General features: G+C 40.4%; 2 protein-coding genes across 5 annotated transcripts in view; both read right to left on the bottom strand.

Annotated features, from left to right (window-relative positions):
- Positions 1-2,316: 2,316 nt before the first annotated feature.
- il17d (interleukin 17d) lies at positions 2,317-7,979 on the bottom strand. Its single transcript, XM_033617190.2, has 2 exons — positions 6,455-7,979; positions 2,317-4,800 (listed from the first exon to the last, which is right to left on the bottom strand). The coding sequence occupies exons 1-2, from the start codon at positions 6,766-6,768 to the stop codon at positions 4,479-4,481; spliced, it is 636 nt and encodes a 211-aa protein (XP_033473081.1). The 5' UTR covers positions 6,769-7,979; the 3' UTR covers positions 2,317-4,478.
- Positions 7,980-8,893: 914 nt separating this feature from the next.
- ift88 (intraflagellar transport 88 homolog) overlaps positions 8,894-20,929 on the bottom strand; it is a 38,803-nt gene continuing 26,767 nt past the window's right edge. For 3 of the 4 annotated variants that reach the window (XM_033618226.2, XM_078174660.1, XM_033618220.2), the window contains 4 exons: positions 19,236-19,253; positions 18,976-19,026; positions 12,406-12,513; positions 8,894-9,859 (listed from right to left, as the gene is read on the bottom strand). In XM_033618226.2, coding sequence (XP_033474117.1) covers positions 9,738-9,859; positions 12,406-12,513; positions 18,976-19,026; positions 19,236-19,253 — 299 coding nt within the window. In that variant the 3' untranslated portion in view covers positions 8,894-9,737. The remainder of the gene's footprint in view (positions 9,860-12,405; positions 12,514-18,975; positions 19,027-19,235; positions 19,254-20,929) is intronic. The other variant, XM_033618227.2, reaches the window with a different exon arrangement.

Consider the following 20,929-nt stretch of genomic DNA (forward strand, 5'->3'; position numbering starts at 1 on the left):
GCATGTCGTCCAAAACCATGAAAAAAGTCATAGTATAGTATGTTGTCCAAAATCATTAAAAAAAGTCATAGTATAGCATGTCGTCCAAAACCATGGAAAAAGTCATATTATAGTATGTCGTCCAAAACCATGAAAAAAGTCATAGTATAGTATGTGGTCCAAAATCATGAAAAAAAGTCATAGTATAGCATGTCGTCCAAAACCATGAAAAAAGTCATATTATAGTATGTCGTCCAAAATCATGAAAAAAGTCATAGTATAGTATGTTGTCCAAAATCATGAAAAAAAGTCATAGTATAGTATGTCGTCCAAAACCATGGAAAAAGTCATAGTATAGTATGTTGTTCAAAACCATGAAAAAAAGTCATAGTATAGCATGTCGTCCAAAACCATGGAAAAAGTCATAGTATAGTATGTTGTTCAAAACCATGAAAAAAAAGTCATAGTATAGCATGTCGTCCAAAACCATGGAAAAAGTCATAGTATAGTATGTCGTCCAAAACCATGGAAAAAAGTCATAGTATAGCATGTCGTCCAAAACCATGAAAAAAAAGTCATAGTATAGCATGTCGTCCAAAACCATGAAAAAAAAGTCATAGTATAGTATGTTGTCCAAAATCATGGAAAAAAGTCATAGTATAGTATGTTCTCCAAAACCATGGAAAAAAAGTCATAGTATAGCATGTCGTCCAAAACCATGGAAAAAGTCATAGTATAGTATGTTGTTCAAAACCATGAAAAAAAAGTCATAGTATAGCATGTCGTCCAAAACCATGGAAAAAGTCATAGTATAGCATGTCGTCCAAAACCATGGAAAAAGTCATAGTATAGTATGTCGTCCAAAATCATGAAAAAAAGTCGTAGTATAGCATGTCGTCCAAAATCATGAAAAAGTCATAGTATGTTGTTCAAAACCATGAAAAAAAATCATAGTATAGCATGTCGTCCAAAACCATGGAAAAAAAGTCATAGTATAGTATGTTGTTCAAAACCATGAAAAAAAGTCATAGTATAGCATGTCGTCCAAAACCATGGGAAAAAAGTCATAGTATAGCATGTCGTCCAAAACCATGGAAAAAGTCATAGTATAGTATGTTGTTCAAAACCATGAAAAAAAAGTCATAGTAGCATGTGGTCCAAAATCATGAAAAAAAGTCGTAGTATAGCATGTGGTCCAAAATCATGAAAAAGTCATAGTATGTTGTTCAAAACCATGAAAAAAATCATAGTATAGCATGTCGTCCAAAACCATGGAAAAAAAGTCATATTATAGTATGTTGTTCAAAACCATGAAAAAAAGTCATAGTATAGTATGTCGTCCAAAACCATGGAAAAAAAGTCATAGTATAGTATGTTGTTCAAAACCATGAAAAAAAGTCATAGTATAGTATGTTGTTCAAAACCATGAAAAAAAGTCATAGTATAGCATGTTGTCCAAAACCATGGAAAAAAAGTCATAGTATAGCATGTCGTCCAAAACCATGGAAAAAAGTCATAGTATAGCATGTCGTCCAAAACCATGAAAAAAGTCATAGTATAGTATGTCGTCCAAAACCATAGAAAAAAGTCATAGTATAGTATGTTGTCCAAAACCATAGAAAAAAGTCATAGTATAGTATGTTGTCCAAAACCATAGAAAAAAGTCATAGTATAGTATGTCGTCCAAAACCATGAAAAAAGTCATAGTATAGCATGTTGTCCAAAACCATGGAAAAAAGTCATAGTATAGCATGTCGTCCAAAATCATGGAAAAAAAGTCATAGTATAGCATGTCGTCCAAAATCATGGAAAAAAAGTCATAGTATAGCATGTTGTTCAAAATCATGGAAAAAAAGTCATAGTATAGTATGTTGTCCAAAACCATGGAAAAAAAGTCATAGTATAGCATGTCGTCCAAAATCATGGAAAAAAAGTCATAGTATAGCATGTTGTTCAAAATCATGGAAAAAGTCATAGTATAGTATGTTGTCCAAAACCATGAAAAAAAAGTCATAGTATAGCATGTCGTCCAAAATCATGAAAAAAAAGTCATAGTATAGTATGTCGTCCAAAATCATGAAAAAAAGTCATAGTATAGCATGTAATACACTTTCATTAAAAAAAAATTTAATTGCATGCCTGCATCTGTAAAACATTCTGTATCATGACATTTTCTGACTGTTCTGACGGATTCCTGCATATACCTTGGTTTTTTATACTTTTCATTTGAGTCCTCCTCAGAGGAGACAGAAAACCATCAACTGTCATATGAAATTAATCTAACAAGAAAGAATTAGGAAGAATAAATAAAAAGGAAAAGATCATAGTTTAGTTGTCATAGAAATGTTTATTTACTTACCCCCATTAATGATCTGAGGATCACACTGGCTGTTTAAGTCAACTGATTTCTGAGTTTGAAACAGTCCCTTTACCCAAAAATACAGAATGAAACCAGTAAATCTACAAATGCTACATTTTTTTGTATAACTGATGACAAATTGTTATTACAGTGTGTCACGATATCCAGTTGTCAAAAGTACTTGCAGTTGCATTTTACAGCAGCAGGTGGCAGCATTGATCTGGTCATTGCATTTTATTCCATTGGTCAAATGTTTGCTTTCATTATGAAAGAGTTTGTCCACCCACATTACAAATATACAGGTCCTAATTTATTTCTGCTTGTATCTATCCATGCAGATAGTTGTGGTTTCAGTTGTCCAATTTGAGATGTTTGTCTTTGAGATTTATGCTTCCATTTCTCAAAACCAGAGCAAATAAAACCCAAATTATGTGCACAACAAGATACAAGAGATAAGTGAAATATGTCATCTGCACTTTGTCTGTGAAGATTCTCAGTCGTCCAGAACATGGTAATCTTAAGTGCTACATCTTTGGCAACTGGACTTGCTTGAGTTTCTTGGAGACATTTTGCTTCTCATCCAAGAAGCTTCTTCAGTTCTAACGGACTGGTGCAGACTTGCAGGCCTTAAACTCTGTGTGGGTTTGAACCCTTACGGAGTCATTGAGGTCACACATGAGTCAAGTGAAACTTTGGTGAAACAAAACAACCACTCCAGAAGCACATGGCACAGCACAGGAGAGCCAGTTCATCAGGTCAAGACTCAGCTGTCCATTTACATCTTAAGAAGAAGGGACACTGCTTCGAGGACAGCAATGTGCGCATCTTGGCCAGAGAAGAAAAATGGTTTGAAAGAGATGGGGAAAAAGCCATCATCAATTAAAATGATCTCTCATTTCTTTAGTTTGTGAACATCAACAGTAACTCAGAGTGAGATTCAGATTCTATTACAATATTAATAGTTCTAGTAACTAAATAAAATCTACCACAAATTACACATTTAAACAGCTCCCAAATACAAAAACTGTCCCCTGGGATCTATATATATAAATCAACAGGTGAATGACTGAGTTGTGTTTTTCCCACCTGGACCTTTATGCTCTGCCATTTCTCCTCAAATCATCACACTGTAACCTGTGACAGGCTGTTATGATACCACAACTATCACACATTCACATATGTGGAGTTTTTGTCGAGAGAGACGCTGTGCTGCTGCCAGAGGAGCCGCTGAATGAGTTCCCTCTGAGCGGTAAGTCACTAAAAGAGTCTGAGAAGTCCGGGGCTGTTCATAAAACATTCAGGACGCCACAGTTTATTCCACACTGCTGAAGCTGCTCCTCTTTTTGGAACCACCGCAGAGTCTGTAATAATTTCACTTTCAGCCATGCTTGTTGTTGCCGTGGGTAACAGTATGACGTCAATATATCAACAACCTGAAATACTGCGAGGATCACAATATGAACGAGATCGTGAACGAGATGATGGGGCACACCCCTGCTTAACATCCATTCTCACCTGGACCCTAACCCTACTGACACACAAGATGGCCAGGTGGGTCAACGACTCACATGTGACCTCAAAGACTCTGTAAGGTCCGTCAGAACTGAAGAAGAGATGAAACGTCTTCAGGAAACTCAAGCAAGAACAGTTGAGCCTACGATACAGCACATATGATCCTCTGCACTTTGGACTGAACCAACCCTTCAAACATCATAATGTACTTTAGAGTTTTATCTAGTCTTCTCTGGATTTGTCGCCTCTTCTCTGCCGATACAATACCTCTAGATTTTGTATCATTGTACACCTTAAGTCAAGACATCAAGTTCAGGCCCAAAGGGCATCAAAACCAGGCCAAGAATAAAGACAAAAAATTCGAAGAGCAAAAACAGACAACAAACTGTCCTCCTTTGATTCCAGAAAATAAATTCCCCAAGAGATGACCAGAGATGTAGATCAGGAGCCAAAGCCTTTGTCACCCAAATACCCAGGGCATGCTTGTTTAGGGACTGTTACACAGGGGCTTCTACCACACAGGTATGATCCCCTCAGGTGTTTAAAGTGTCAGTGGAAAAAAGACAAACACCCATAATGTGGATCAGGTTTAAAAGAACTTCTCTGGAGCCCCACATCACTGCTTCCTTCATACTCTCTTCCTTGATTTCACCAGCCGTCTGGCTTTGGGCTCCACTCTGTCCAGACTCTGGTTGCTGTTCTGGCCATCCCTCTCCTTCTCCAGCAGAGGCACACAGGTGCATCCCACAGCGATGGAGACGTACACCTCGGTGTAGGAGAAGCGGCCGCCGGCGCAGGAGCCTGCTCTCTTCAGGATGACAGAGGGAGCGTAGACCGGGGTGCTGCGGTACTGGTTGCTCTCTGCACCGTATTGGCCGATGAGGCAGCCTTTACACAGGCAGTACGCCTCAGGGATGTAGCGAGGGTACCTGGAGGGGTCGTAGGAGATCCTGAAAGAATGAAATCATCAGAATCAGTTTCTGAGCACATGAACATGAAATATTTCTGCAAACTTTCTGCAAGAAAATATGACTGTGTTGGTAGATTTTCATCCTGAGTTGTTTTTCTTAAATTAAGATAATTAGATGACTGACATGAATTTTGCCCTTTTGTTCTGCTGCTGCACAAAGTCAATCTTCTCTTTTGGATCTGAAGCGGGATTAATGACGAGGACTTGAGGCCAGGAGAGATAAAATGAAGGCCACACACTTTTTCCCTGTATGTTAAAATCATTTATTTCTAGTGCACTTCATATTTTGAATATAATAAGGAAATCAAAAATAGCTTCTGTAGCTATAATGTGCTTGTTTTAAAGAGCAAAACATAATTTGGCGAAACTTACAGCCACATTTTAACATAATTTCTTTTAAAACATAATTTTTGAAACAAACTCTCAGTTTTCCAGGTGCAGCTGTGGGTTTATGACAATTTATATTCAAAAGGTCGGTCATTCATAAAACTGAATCTTACTATGCAAAGAAGCTGAAACTTTTACAATAGCTTTGAGTTAAGACTGATTGTGCAAGAAGGTGAAGAAGAAGAGGGTGAAGACAAAAAGAGGAAGAAGACGAAAAGAAGAAGATGGTGAAGGAGGAGGAGGAGAAGGTGAAGAGGAAGACAATAAAAGTGGAAAAAGATAAAGAGCAAGACAAAAAAAATGGAAGAAGAAGGTGAAGAAGAAGAGGGTGAAGACAAAGAAGAGGAAGAAGATGAAAAGAAGAAGATGGTGAAGGAGGAGGAGAAGGTGAAGAGGAAGACAAAAAATGGAAGAAGAAGGCGAAGAAGAGGGTGAAGACAAAGAAGAGGAAGAAGACGAAAAGAAGAAGATGGTGAAGGAGGAGGAGAAGGTGAAGAGGAAGACAAAAAAAGTGGAAGAAGAAGAGGAAGGTGAAGAGGATGACAAAAAAGTGGAAGAAGAAGAAGAAGGTGAAGAATAAGACAAAAAGGGAAGAAGAAGAAGGTGAAGAGGAAGACAAAAAAAGTGGAAGAAGAAGAGGAAGGTGAAGAGGACGACAAAAAAGTGGAAGAAGAAGAAGGTGAAGAATAAGACAAAAAGGGAAGAAGAAGATGGTGAAGAGGAAGACAAAAAAGTGGAAGAAGAAGAAGAGGGTGAAGACAAAGAAGATGAAGAAGACAAAAAGAAGAAGATGGTGAAGGAGGAGGAGGAGAAGGTGAAGAAGAAGAAGAAGAAGACAAAAAAGTGGAAGAAGGTGAAGAGGAAGAGGGTGAAGACAAAGAAGAGGAAGAAGACAAAAAGAAGATGGTGAAGAAGAAGAAGAAGAAGAAGAAGAAGAAGAAGGTGAAGAGGAAGACAAAAAAGTGGAAGAAGAAGAAGAAGAGATACAAACTGGCAAACATTAGAGCCCCTCCTCGTATTATTATAATAAATAAATAAATAAATAATAATAAACACATTATTTCGTGTATCCACACCTGAGCAAGTTATGTTGAATGTTTGGAATATTAATAACAACATAAAATACAAATCAATTTTCAGCACTGTTTTTCAACACTGATCTTGTTTCTTCTGTTTTAATGTAAAAAGTTTTTAATGCAAATTCAATAAAGAACAGATCACAGCGCAAATGTTGCACCTGCGCTCACCTGTAGGCCCAGGGGGAGATGCTGAGCAGGTTGACCGGGAGGCGGGTCTTGGTGTCGGTCGGGGACCGAGCGGCGGTCGGGCACGTCAGGTTGAGTTTGTCCTGCGGCTCCAGCTGCAGCGCGTGGTGGAAGGCGCTCATCACTCCCACCGAGAGCCGCCCGAACATCTGCTCCAGGATCTCCTCCGGCAGGTCCAGGCACGGCCGGGTCCTGGTGGCCTTCTTCCGCACCCGGGCCGCTCCGGCCGACCCGCCCAGCAGCACCACCACAGCCAGGTGCAGCAGCAGCAGCAGGACGCGGATCCGCTGCGGCATCACTGCGCGCTCCTCGGTGCGGTGCTGTGCCAAAATGCGTATCCACGGAAAAAGGTGTCTCTGTGCGCGGTGCTGTCACCTTCACTGCCTTCCTTAAAAGATCACACGCAGATTATGAAGTGACCTCCAGTAATGACGCCAACAGGTTCCTCTGTTATAATCCAGTGTAATGTTGGAGAGTGAGCGGCAGGCGAACAGTCCACAGTCCTGGCTTGGAGACCGAGGCACAGGCGCGCCGCCAGGGAAACTGCGGAAACATTTTGGCACTCCACATCCACAGTGTCGCCAGAAGTAATAATTTCCTCACAATTAGAAATAATCACCGAGTTGGAAGCTTCACACCTGCTGCTGCTGCTGCCTTCCGTTTGAAATGCTACTGACAGTGTGTTCCTGTTGCTTCTCTGAACCGACGTGTGCGTAAAATCCGATGGAGGCGTTTGTACGCGCACGAACAGCGTGATCCACCATTCAGGACAGGTCTACTCACACTGAAGCACCGACTGATAGAACCGTCATCTGGTGATACACGAGGCCAGCAGCTCCTGACTGGAGTGGGAAGTCCTGAGTGTTGGCTGTGTGCGCGCTGCTGCTGGATCCTGGCTGCGCACCAGAGTCTGCTTCACTGAAACATAAACTGGATCCATTCTGTCTGCTCTGCTTTCACAAAGAAACTGGAACTACAAGGTCAAACCGCAAATTCATACAAATCATTCTTAAATGCTGAGGCCACGGTCCTTCCTGTCACTCAGTCTGGTGTGTACTGAAGTCATTAAGATTTATGTGAAGCACATAAAAAGCCAGTTAAAGCTCCTTCGGTGCAGTTTGACCTCCACTAAATCTGCTGCCACGTCGGGGAAAACTTAACATTAATAACTCAGATTGTGCTCTCCACACTAACGTATTCACCCCCTCTTGACGTTTTTCCTGTTTTGCTGCATTACAGCCTGAAATTTAATTCGGATTTAAGGTAATGAGCCACATAGAACAGTCAAAACTGGTGAAGTGAAATGGAAAAAGGCTGTTTAAAAGATTTAAAAGCTAACAAACTAGTGCATATGTACGTACCTTTTACTATGAAGATCCTCAGAAGTCACATCATTAGTTAAATCAAGTCCACCTCTGTGAGTCTGCAGCACCACTAAGCTTGTGGTGTCCAACCTGAGGTCTGGGGACCCCAGAGGTCCTTGAGGGAGTTCCAGGGGTCCCCAGAAAACGGGGACACATGATTTACATGACATGATTACATGATTTAATTCACTATAGAAGTGACACTAGTGTGAGTAAGTAAGGGGGCTTTTCAATATCGGTGGGCTGTTTCGGGGATTACTGGGGCCTGAAATGCCTGATTTCACAGCAGCTTCTCTAAAAAAATGTGCTGCATGTTGCCATGTTTTTATGTGTTTTTTAAATCATTATTTGCAATGAAATTGTGAGGGAAAGTGATACCACAGGGTTCGACAACCCTTACTAATAAAAGAGCCATTTTGGGCCACAAAAGGGAGAAAAGAAAATCATACCACATCATACCACAAAGCAAGCGGCTCCATAAAGACCAAAGAGCTCTCCAAACAGGTCAGGGACAAGGTCCTGGAGAAGAGCAGACCAGAGGTCTCATCTATAAACATTGTGTTTGCACAAGGCCTGAAAGAGGAGTACACCACTTCCCACACAAAAGTTATGATCTATAAAAACAGACTTGATGGGAAAAACTTTGACTTTGGCTTACGAATATTTTGGAGACAGGAAATTGGCAACTCAGACGGTGAGGTTGAAGCCTGATTGTAGAAAATGTCAAATATTTTTTGGCGCACACCATTTTGTCTTTTGTCCGTGTGTATATTTTTAGTATGAATCTTACACAGTGACTTATAAATGAGACCCCTGGGCTGGGTTCTAAAAACACATATCAAACTTTGAACATCCCATTGAGCACCATTAAATCCATTATTACAAAATGGGAAAAATATGGCAGCACAACAAACCTGCCAAGACAGGGCCACACACTGATGTTGTAATACAACATAAGAGAAATGCCAAGGGAGGTGAAAACTTTCGCAAGGCACTGTATTAAAAAACTCATATACCACCAAAGTTTGTTATCGCGCTCAGAATGAGACAGCTCAACTTTTTTCTTGAATATATAAAATATTTTCAGTTTATTTATATAATGAGAAACAAACAAAAATAAATACTATAACACAAATAAATATTTTACGAGTGAGTACAAAATGTGAAATGTGTCTAAACAGGACCTGAAGTGGACAAATTACACAACATGTTACATCATGTTGATGGGTTTTCCAGAAGGTTCCCAGGCTCACACACATGGAAACATACAGAACAGTCAAACATGTGACAACAGCGATAATGATTTTCATTGTTTTGGCTCTGAGCTCCAGACTTATGTTTTAGGGCGTTCACATCCATACTATGTGAACAGCAATAAACACCTTCACTCCTGGGAGGAACAGTGTGTCGAAAACGGTATATCACTTCTTCACATGTCATCCAATATGAATGTAAATACATTTAAATTTAAGTTAAACTTCAACCTTTTCCCCTCACTGTGATTGTTTCAGTCATTTCAAATTCATTGTGCTGGAGTACAGAGCCAAAACACAACTGTACAAATAGTTCCAGACTGATAAACATGTTTGCATTCACTCCATCTATACAGGCATTCCTCTGCTAAATGTATAATGTAAATGTATAAATACTCAGATGTAAGAATATGACCAATCAGATGGAGGTAAAAACATCTCACTCCGAGACTCAAAAGTGGAGTCACTGGTCCCTCATTGCTGCCCCTGAAAAATAAAGTCTTTATTCTGTCACATTAATGTTTTTTGCTGAAGAGCTGAGTTAAAATGTTTTGGTTTTGTGGTGAAACTTTGTGCTCTTGCCTTTGAGCATGTGACAAAAGAGCAAATGTCCTGACGATACAGTGAAGGCAGATGAGGAGGCTGCTCCTACGGCAGCAGTTCGTCTACCAGCTCTTCATCATCAAAGAGGTCATGGTCGTCGACGCGCTTCTTGGCTCCCGTCTTTGGCCTCTCCATCTGTGGGCCCAGTGGGTCCACGTAGGACGCATCTACACACGAGAGGAACAGAGGTTTTACTCCTTATTAAAGGATGTTTTGCTGCAGAGCGTCGTTCCTGTGGGCTCCAGCAACACTAAACCCCTGAGCTTGCCTGAGAAGGACTAAATCCACAAAGCTGCTATTTTTAAATATCCCATGGAGAGAGACTCTCACTGCAGCCTGTTCTATTTTGCTCTGAAATTGTCGGCGTGCAGCCTCGTTCTGTGGACGATAAACCAGGTGCAGACTGATAAAGGAGGAAATACAAGTGAGTGCTGGACGGAGCAGTGAGTGACAACAACCCTGCCCATATTTAAGAGGACTGTTTGTGGTAGAAACACTAGGGTCTAGGTACCATGTCTGAAGGGTTACTGTGGTTCAAAAGGTACCATACTACAAGTGTTCAGTGGAAACAGGGCTAATGGTGTCCACCTCAGCTGAGCTGTAAAGTTAACAGTCAACCGTTCACCGCGAAGAAGGAAGAGTGCATCTACTGCTAGCTCACCTAGCACCACTGAGCTAGCTTAAGTTACAGCTCAGCCGAGAAGGACGTCATTAATGTTTACAGTACAGGCCAAAAGTTTGGACACACCTTCTCATTCAATGCGTTTTCTTTATTTTCATGACTATTTACATTGTAGATTCTCACTGAAGGCATCAAAACTATGAATGAACACATGTGGAGTTATGTACTTAACAAAAAAAGGTGAAATAACTGAAAACATGTTTTATATTCTAGTTTCTTCAAAATAGCCACCCTTTGCTCTGATTACTGCTTTGCACACTCTTGGCATTCTCTCCATGAGCTTCAAGAGGTAGTCACCTGAAATGGTTTTCCAACAGTCTTGAAGGAGTTCCCAGAGGTGTTTAGCACTTGTTGGCCCCTTTGCCTTCACTCTGCGGTCCAGCTAACCCCAAACCATCTCGACTGGGTTCAGGTCCGGTGACTGTGGAGGCCAGGTCATCTGCCGCAGCACTCCATCACTCTCCTTCTTGGTCAAATAGCCCTTACACAGCCTGGAGGTGTGTTTGGGGTCATTGTCCTGTTGAAAAATAAATGATCGTCCAACTAAACGCAAACCGGATGGGATGGCATGTCGCTGCAGGATGCTGTGGTAGCCATGCTGGTTCAGTGTGCCTTCAATTTTGAATAAATCCCCAACAGTGTCACCAGCAAAACACCCCCACACCATCACACCTCCTCCTCCATGCTTCACAGTGGGAACCAGGCATGTGGAATCCATCCCTTCACCTTTTCTGCGTCTCACAAAGACACGGCGGTTGGAACCAAAGATCTCAAATTTGGACTCATCAGACCAAAGCACAGATTTCCACTGGTCTAATGTCCATTCCTTGTGTTTCTTGGCCCAAACAAATCTCTTCTGCTTGTTGCCTCTCCTTAGCAGTGGTTTCCTAGCAGCTATTTGACCATGAAGGCCTGATTGGCGCAGTCTCCTCTTAACAGTTGTTCTAGAGATGGGTCTGCTGCTAGAACTCTGTGTGGCATTCATCTGGTCTCTGATCTGAGCTGCTGTTAACTTGCGATTTCTGAGGCTGGTGACTCGGATGAACTTATCCTCAGAAGCAGAGGTGACTCTTGGTCTTCCTTTCCTGGGTCGGTCCTCATGTGTGCCAGTTTCATTGTAGCGCTTGATGGTTTTTGCGACTCCACTTGGGGACACATTTAAAGTTTTTGCAATTTTCCGGACTGACTGACCTTCATTTCTTAAAGTAATGATGGCCACTTGTTTTTCTTTAGTTAGCTGATTGGTTCTTGCCATAATATGAATTTTAACAGTTGTCCAATAGGGCTGTCGGCTGTGTATTAACCTGACTTCTGCACAACACAACTGATGGTCCCAACCCCATTGATAAAGCAAGAAATTCCACTAATTAACCCTGATAAGGCACACCTGTGAAGTGGAAACCATTTCAGGTGACTACCTCTTGAAGCTCATGGAGAGAATGCCAAGAGTGTGCAAAGCAGTAATCAGAGCAAAGGGTGGCTATTTTGAAGAAACTAGAATATAAAACATGTTTTCAGTTATTTCACCTTTTTTTGTTAAGTACATAACTCCACATGTGTTCATTCATAGTTTTGATGCCTTCAGTGAGAATCTACAATGTAAATAGTCATGAAAATAAAGAAAACACATTGAATGAGAAGGTGTGTCCAAACTTTTGGCCTGTACTGTACATCTTATGCTCTCTCTTGTCCTCTCGTCCATGAGCAGATGCATGTTTTCTTCTGCACGGTGATACGGTTAATGGTTGTAGTTTGGTAGAGAGAAAATAGTTCCTACATGAAACTGCTCACAACAAGGTCTGTGGGGGTCAAAAACAAGGTCTCCAAAACAATCTAGACTGATAACTACAGGTAATCTGTCTACGAAGAATTGGCAGCAAGAGATGCAGACACTGCATGAAAACCATTTTGGCTCTGCGGTTATTAAGTATTCAAATACATGAGACTAGTAGCTGAAGCGTCAGTGAGCTTCAAAGGTTATTACTAAGAGAGTGGAAAAGAGAGTGAGTCAAAAAACTTGGGTTTCCTCACCTATTTCTTTTGGGCTGCTGGCCTCATAGGGCTCATTGGAACCAGGAAGTGACCTCATCTTGGCGCTCAGCCGCTCTCCTTTAGTGCTGCTGCTGCTGTGGCCGCTGTCTACGCAAAACACACATGCAGAAACAAACACTCACAACAACTGATTGTGATTATGACTGATGCTTTAAAAAGGTCATTACTGGGTATGTTTGCCAACTCTGACAGTTATAGGGTGTTTAAACGTCCCTCAAATCTGGAGCAGTTTCTGTTTTGGTTGAGTGGAGTGAGACCTCATCAGGGTGTTTGTGCATATGAGTGTAGTCTGCATGTGTTTGACATCATATGTGAAAGAGTCTGTTTTTAAGAATTATTTCTATAACATGTTTTAACAAACTGTATGCTGAAAAATCAGACATTATTCAGAATGTATCAAACAACAGCTGTCAGATGTGCAGTGAGAAACTTCCATGACTATTGGCGTCCTAAGAAATGTCAAACCCAACTAGATAAACTTGAAAATGCAGAGAGGTCAGAGTGAGAGTGAGCTGGTTCTTTTCACACTCTGAAAAGTCAACATGGCGGAGGCGTGAGGTTTTCATCTCACACAGACCGTAAATTATGACGTGTCTATGTATGTGTGTGTAGCACAGTAGTTCCCCATGTACCCACACAGCATCACACATCATATTTGTGTTAATTTGAACTGATTTTAAACTGGATGTTTTTAAACACATTTAAATATGTGAAATAAAAATTGGTACAGAAACAAGACAGTGATCCAGGAATTGATTTTTTTTTCTCTTAAGGGTTGGTTTCATATTGCTACCACTTGGAGTGGCAGAAGCTTAAAGTTTCAACCACTGAAACTGTTGTTGGTAACTTTTATAAAAATAACTTCTTGTCATAGTTGCTTAAACTGTCACTACATTCACATAGTATCACAGGAGACGGATAATCTGTAAAAAAAAAAAACAACAAACAAACAAAAAAAAAACCTGATGCTGGTCTGCCTCCTCCTTGCACTTCTAATGACATTATCGCACCTGAAGTACCAGTCAGAGCCGAGGACTCTCTAACGAAGCTGTCAATCATGTCAATCACTGTTCGAGAACTGTGGTCAAACTGCCAAACTAGGCAGCGCTGATCAAATTTGAAAGAGGATTCTGTTGCTGCCTTGTTTATTTTTCGCCTCAAATGTTTTCAGAGACATATTTTAGCGCATTGTTTAGCTATAAAATGAGACAGTTGGTCCAGCCAGTAGCCATGTTTCCATCAGCCTGTTTAGATGCACATCTAGAAGTATCACATCGGAAAATTATGATGGAAACGCCAAAATTCGAATTAAAATCCCCTGATTCGCACAAACTAAAATTTGTTCGCTTTAGCCGGATTTTGGTTGATTAAAAAAAAAAAATGTTGATTCGCAAAACGGGGGATGGAAACAGTTATGTTCGAATTAAGTCTGACGTAGCGCACCTCTCTCCATGGTGATATCCACACTCCCGGTCGGGAAGGCGGTAATGCATTTACAAGCTGGTTGCCAACGCCAGAAAACGTAGAAGAAGAAGAATGCGAGACTTGTTTTGTTTCCTGTTCTGCGGAAAACCCGCGCGAGTTCGTAGTTTTCACCAAAGTCCGTACATTTAATGGAAACACACAGGATTCGTATTTCCTTTAATGCACATTTCCCAATGATTCGAATCACTTTTGGATGGAAACATAGCTAGTGAGTGGTACTTGGTTTTTGCTCCACTTGAATGGGGATAAAATTATTAAATCATGTGGCTGCTCTAAACTTCAGAAATGTTATCGGACCGAATTAATGAAATCCTGATAGTGAAACAAGTTATTTTGCAGGGGTAGTGCTGTTAAAAAAATATATCCACTGATTTCACAATGTAAGTCTTTGGGAAATAGTCTTTTTGGTATGGATCCTACGCACTGTTTTATAAATGAGACCCCACGTTTTCTTCCACTAAGTCCACCATGTTTCAACAGGAGACCAGACTGGACAAACCAATCAATCACTCTAGATAAGGCCATTCACGTTTTTGCGTCTGCCACTGTAGTTCTCCTACATGCTTGGCACACAGGTGCCAGTTTTCAGTTGGTTGTAATCTGCAACCTTGCTGCTAAATGCCACTAAATTGTACACACTAGACCTTCAAGCTAAATAAACGATTTGAAAACCCTCTTGGATCCGCTGGAAAATGCATCGTGACAAAGCTGAAAATACTGTAAGTACATTTAGCTGATAATTTTTACTTACTTACTTTTACTTAATTAAGGTTTTTAATGCAGGTTAATGGAGTATTTTCACAGTGTGGTATTAATACTTTTACTGAAGTAAAGCAGCTGAACAGTTACAAGATACCATTCACGAACCATCCTACTAGAGTGCCCCTTAGCAAAATGCTGAATAACAGTACCAGCTCCTGTCTGAATCGTCTCAAACACAGAGCTGGTACTCTTCACACTAAGTGATGAATATGTTGGAGAATATCTGTGTGTGTGTGCCAGGCTGACAGAGCGCTGTAGTGAGCTGAAGGACAGACATGACTGCAGTCAGCAGCAGCTCACATCTGGCTGCCAGGTAGCCTTGGAAACTGATGAGAGCAAAGGCAGAAAGCTGAAAAACAGGAAGGAGAAGGAGGCCTGATATTCTACCTTCCTTCACAGTCCCAAACATCTCACACGAGGCCTCGCAAACTGCTGGCAAACCAAAATCTCAGCTGGAAAATCAACTCTTTTCTCCCTTCTTCCTCTGTTCTTGGATGTCTCTGTTTCTCTTTTATAATACACAATTGGGAGACATGGAAAAAAGGGATGACACCACAGGTTGGAAGCCAGACTTAAAATCTTGATCGTGTGCAATAATTTCCACTATTAAAGTTGCAATAACAAAGTTTTATACGCCTCCACAGTACGAATGGACATAACATTTCTGCATGGTTTTGATAGAGACGTTGATCAATATCGATGAGTCAACTTTCTGGCGTTTGCAACTCCCTTTCCTGCTCAAACTTCTCAGGAAAAACACTTGGAACTTGAAACACTTGGAGAATAAGAAAACCAAAGTGAAGTGATACAAAACAAAAAGAGAAACAAGCTCAGACAAGAAGAGTTTTGGCACATGTTGGACCATGAACCTCCTGCTCCGTGACAGTTGTTTTGCTAGTCTAAAAGAATGATGCAGATTTGGGTGCATGAGAAATCAAACTCTCAGCCTTGAGTCGACATACACACACACAAACACACTCTTTTCATGGTGCTGAAAATATGCAGACTTTACACAAAAGAGGGAAATTTCTCAGGTCCACTTGAGGTTTTCTCAAATATCTGAAAGAGCGTTGGGCGAGCACTCCCTCCTCCTCCACAGTTCAACATCACAGCTGCCTGTCAGAAGATTTCTGGACAAGGTTCAGATGTTTTGACTGAAACGCTACACTCAGGACTTATAGAAAACTTTTCCAATTATTCACCTCTGCCGTCTCTCATCTACAATGCAAACTGCAAATGCAAAGTTTCTTACAAAGTATGTTTGTGCACATGCAGTGTTTTTATAACACACAATACAGACGTTTAGACACTGGTGTTGAGCCAGTGAAAATGTGTGTATTTTCCATTCTTCTCTTGGAAAATGGCTCCTTAAATGAAGGAAATTAATCTGCTAAATGAATTAAGGTTAGATATCTTGCCTAAAGGGAAAGCCTACCCAAATGATACGGCTGTGGTTAAACAACACGCCCATTTTCAAAATGCATACATGTCCATTCATGACAGTCCAAAAATATGACTAAACATGAAGAACTCTCTCCCAAATCCAAAAACTAGAGTCCTAAAACTCAAATTTGATGTTAAAGAGTACAGAGTCAGAAGCTGCTCCACAGACAATAAATTGGGAAAGATGGTCTGGGACAGTGGTTCCCAACTGGTCCAGATTTCTCCTCAGTCAATAGTTCAAGGTCCACACAGTTTAATACATTCAGCATCATACTTGCAGTTGGCTGAGTCATTGAGCTAGCTTGCTGTCTCTGTCAAGTAGCTGTCTGTTAGTCACTCACTCTGTAGCAGGAAACGGCACTTCAAAATAAAAGCTCTGCGCCAGAAATTCACTGTTCTCTAAAATAAAGTGACTTTTTTACAAACTTGACACATTGGCGAGTCACTTGCGGTCCATTCAGAATGGACCTGCTACCCACCAGTTGGGAACCACTGGGTCCGTGTACTTCGCGGCCATTCGTTTTTCGTTTCAAAATAACAAATTGAAACACGGAAAACCAACCATTATCCGTTTTTTGTTTTGAAATGACCAAACGAAAAAGGAAAAAAAAAACGATCCGTCTCCCGTTTTTTATTTGATAATAAAGAAAAGAAAAACAGAAAACGAATCGTTATCCGTTATCCGATTTAATTTGGGAATTTAAAAAAACCCTGTGGGAAACTCCTTATTTCATTCAAGTAGGCAACTCCTGTTCCAAAATTATCTCTGAGTTGTTTTTCCGACATGAGCAGGCGTTCATGTGTATTTTCCCGGTCGGAAAGTCATTTTTCCGATTATTCCAACACCACATGAATGCAACTTACTGGTCACAGAGAAGAAACGAACAAAAAATAGAGAAAGGAGTTTCCCACAGGGTTTTTTTAAATTCCCAAATTAAATCGGATAACGGATAATGATTCGTTTTCCATTTTTCTTTTCTTTATTATCAAATAAAAAACAGGAGACGGATCGTTTTTTTCCTTTTTTGTTTGGTCATTTCAAAACAAAAAACGATAAAGGTTGGTTTTCTGTGTTTCAATTTGTTATTTCGAAACGAAAAACAAATGTACACGGACCCCACTGTCCTGGATGACACCTAGAGCAGCCAGGGGAGTGTTCAAGGTATATATAGGTACATTTCTTGCGTTTACCAGAATAAAGCACATTTGGGTATAAAAAAGAAGACAAATATTTTGTGGATCCATAAAATCAAGGTTCCATTCATTGTCTGTGGAGCAGCTCCAGACTGTCATATCCTATGACATCACAAGTTTGAGACTTACATCTCTGGTTTCAGGTTGAGAGAGCAGCTCATGTTCATAAATATTGATTGACGTTTCCTTGGCCATAGAAAGAACATATTAGAATTTATATCGTAGGTGGTGTTCGCCTTAAAAAGCCAGTTTAGTCAAATTCTTTCTTTTTTTTTTTACACATCTATCAATATTTTAAATGTAAAGCATCTTTTGAAGTGGGCTTCTAAGTGTGTTACCTACAGTAGATGGTGGTCAGCATGCTCCCAGCTTGGAGAAGCAGGCAGGAGTATCACCACAGAAGTTAAGGAATGTACTGCTGTGGATGGGGGCAGCAGCAAAATGTATTTTAGCCACCTAAAAAATGAAAACCAGTCTAAGTGTACACTATATTTAGAATCTTTTTTACTGCTTTACTTTGCTGTCAGACAGCCTTTTTGACAAGGAACTGCAGCCTTTAAATCTCCCTCTTCAAAGACTCCACTGAGAAGATCAGTAATTTAGCATCACTCATCACATCAGCTGCTGATCTACTGCTGCCTCCAACAGTTAACTTGTTTGTGTTATTGTGAGACTTTGACATTTAAAGTGCTAGTTCAGATTCAACAAAGTCACACAGTAACACAAACAAGCCAACTGATGGAGGCAGCAGTCGACCAGCAGCTCCTGCGATGAGTAATGCTAAATTACTGTCATCATCAAGGTGAAATTACTGTATTTGTCAAAGGACTTTGGAGAGAGCAGAGATGGATATAATGACTTCAGCTCTCTGTTAGACATCCCTGTATGACAACAAGGTCAAGCAATGAAAACATAGTGTAAGGTGGCTAAAATAAGTTTTGCTGCTGCCCCTCTCCACAGCAGTACTTGCGCGTAGCTTCTGTGGTGGTACTCCTGCCTGCTTCTCCAAACTGGGGGCATGCCGACTGCCATCTATTGTAAGTAATACACTGAGAACAGATAAGCACCTCATACAACTTAACTTTAAAAGATCAAAACTATCCCTGTCAGCATTTCTGATGGAAAATGGCAAATTTAAAAAAATGCATCACAGCACAAAATCTGCCATTCTACTAGTCAGTTAAGAATAAACCTTTCAGCTAAAAATGTAAAATGTAAAGTGATGTTTATTTATTGTTCCCGTTAAATAAATGATCGTGAGATAAATTCAAGAAGTTCCCATGATTCATTATTGAGAGTTTAGCTGTTTAGCAGTCGAGTTAAAGTCCATTTAAATCTAAATTTTCAATGTTGCTTGTGGACACTAATATTTGAATATAAGATCCCAGTGTGAAAAGACACAAAGAAGGAAAAGGAGAGCAACATAATTTGTCGTTGTGGCTCATCTGCTTATTGCAAAGACAATATTGCAAAGAAAAATCTATAACTGAATTAACGCAAAACCTTGTTCTCAAAGATACCTGAAGTCATTGTGAGGTAAAAAGAAAATACAGATTGTCAGTTTCATTCCTGAGCAGAAATGAGACATTGTTGAAAGGTCTCCACACACAGTCCCACAAACCTGCAGGTTTCACTTAACTAATTTGAAATAACCATCTTACGTACCTCTCCCTGAGTCCAACAGTGGACTGAGCTGTTTAGACTCAGATTGAGACACTGGGCAGCAAAGAGGAAGCAGAGCGGGAATACAGATGAAGCCGAAAGAGCCAGAGAAACAGAAAGAAAGACAAAGAGGAAAGAAAGATTACAGAGTTGGACTGAAGATTGTTGCAAGCAGATACAAAACGAAACAGCACAGAGAGAAGCAACAACAGAGCACTGGTGAGAACTAATCTCATGACATTTTATGACCTGCATTATCTCACCTGCTTTAACATCCGTCTCTGATGTGCCGTAAGAAAGTAAGAAAGGGGTTTAAGTTTAGTTAAGCATCTTAAGTATCATAACCAATATTCAAGAGTACAAGAGATTGAACATGTTGGAGGGAAAGCTTCTTTTAAACCGATCCAGTTGCAGATCTGGCAGCACAAGACAAAATGGAACACCAAAAGCACACAAGGTTGAGGTTTTATAATCTAATTTTTGAGGTTTTCTACTCTAATTTATCAGGACGCGGGGGAATAATGGAAGTCTTGGCAGGGTGAAGCAGCAGTCACATTAACAGGTGCCTGATATATACTATATTTAACTACACTACAGGACAGACATTCAGCTGCATCAGAGAGAGAAAAGCTGGGCCTCGTTACAGTTTCTGGCAACTCTCTAGTTTGTCTGGATTGCGTTTGGAATCTGCAGATGAGCCAGCTTTCCAGGGTCGGAGCCAGTCTGGAGTATGTGTCTGTATTTGTTGTGGATCTGTAGTGAAGGAGTGCTACACTGTGGTAGTTTTCCTTCCCTGGTGTCGACTACGGCCTAAAGCTCTCACGGGCGAATTCACAAAAAGCTGAGAAAAACTGAGTGGCTTTTGTGGCTGCTTAACGTGCATAAATAAGATAAACAGAAACCTGGAAATTCTTCAAACACCCACAAAGGGTGACATAAACCCTAGACTGTGCTGTCAGGCAAACAGTGTCTTGGTGCTCTGTGTTACCTGCATGTATTTAAATTAGGTAATATGCATGGATTTGGGGCAAAATTGGCCTCTTTCTACACTAATGAGCCTCAATGCAAAATCAGTCCAGTTCACAAAGATCAGCCTCAATAAACGCACACAGTTACAGTGAAAATATTAAAATCTCCAGGGAGTTTTTGGTAACTGGATTTGTACTAATTTCAGTGTCTGAAATGCCTCTGACACTGCCTAAAATGCTGGATTGGCAGCTCCGACACCATACCACGTAATTTATTTATAAATAAATTAATAAAAGAAGTTTCACACTCTGATAAAACACCAGTTTCTCTCGAAATCAATTCTTATTCACTGCTTCAAAACAGTAGCCTACACAGCAAGATGTACTGTGTAGCCACCAGCAACTACTGTTTTAGAGCAGCGTAAAATAACTGATTTCCAGTACATAATTTAACGTTAGCTGCAAGATCTCAGCAATAATTGTAGTATTTTACACTCGAAGTCCCACCATTAAAAAGCTGTGTACAGAATTCAAGGCCTTAGGCTGCTTTCAGACCTAGAGTTGTCTCCTTTGGTCTGAATCAGGGACTAATTTTGTTCCAAAGTTGTATAATTGCCTAGAGTTGGTTCGTGTTCTCACGGCAGCATTTACAAGAGGACCAGATCAAATGCCTTGTGTGAGAAAGCTGCTCTTGATTGGTCAGAATTTCCATGTGGGAAAAATCCAGGAAGTAAAGCAAACGTTGAAGAAGAGTACACTTGCAAGATAAATGTGACACTTTCTAATGTCACAATGGAGGGACAACTACGCAGGTTGATTTTAGCGCTGCTCATCGTGGACTATATTGCTGTCATTGTTCATTTTAGTCAAACCATACAGTTTGAAAACGAGGCACGGCTCCAACTAGAAAACAATGTTTTGATGCATTGGATGTGCTGAATGTGCATATTAAGGCAGTACAGGAGGAGGTGCACATTAATAATCCTCCA

The sequence above is a fragment of the Epinephelus lanceolatus genome, chromosome 14 (genome assembly GCF_041903045.1).
Source record: "Epinephelus lanceolatus isolate andai-2023 chromosome 14, ASM4190304v1, whole genome shotgun sequence".
In the NCBI taxonomy this organism is placed as follows: Eukaryota; Metazoa; Chordata; class Actinopteri; order Perciformes; family Serranidae; genus Epinephelus; species Epinephelus lanceolatus.

What these genes read in the sequence shown, in the direction of transcription:
- il17d (XM_033617190.2), bottom strand. Translation starts at nt 6,768, where the DNA reads ATGCCGCAGCGGATCCGCGTCCTGCTGCTGCTGCTGCACCTGGCTGTG. An exon ending in ATCTCCCCCTGGGCCTACAG is followed by an intron (nt 4,801 to 6,454) that starts GTGAGCGCAGGT and finishes TCATTCTTTCAG; the next exon opens with GATCTCCTACGACCCCTCCA.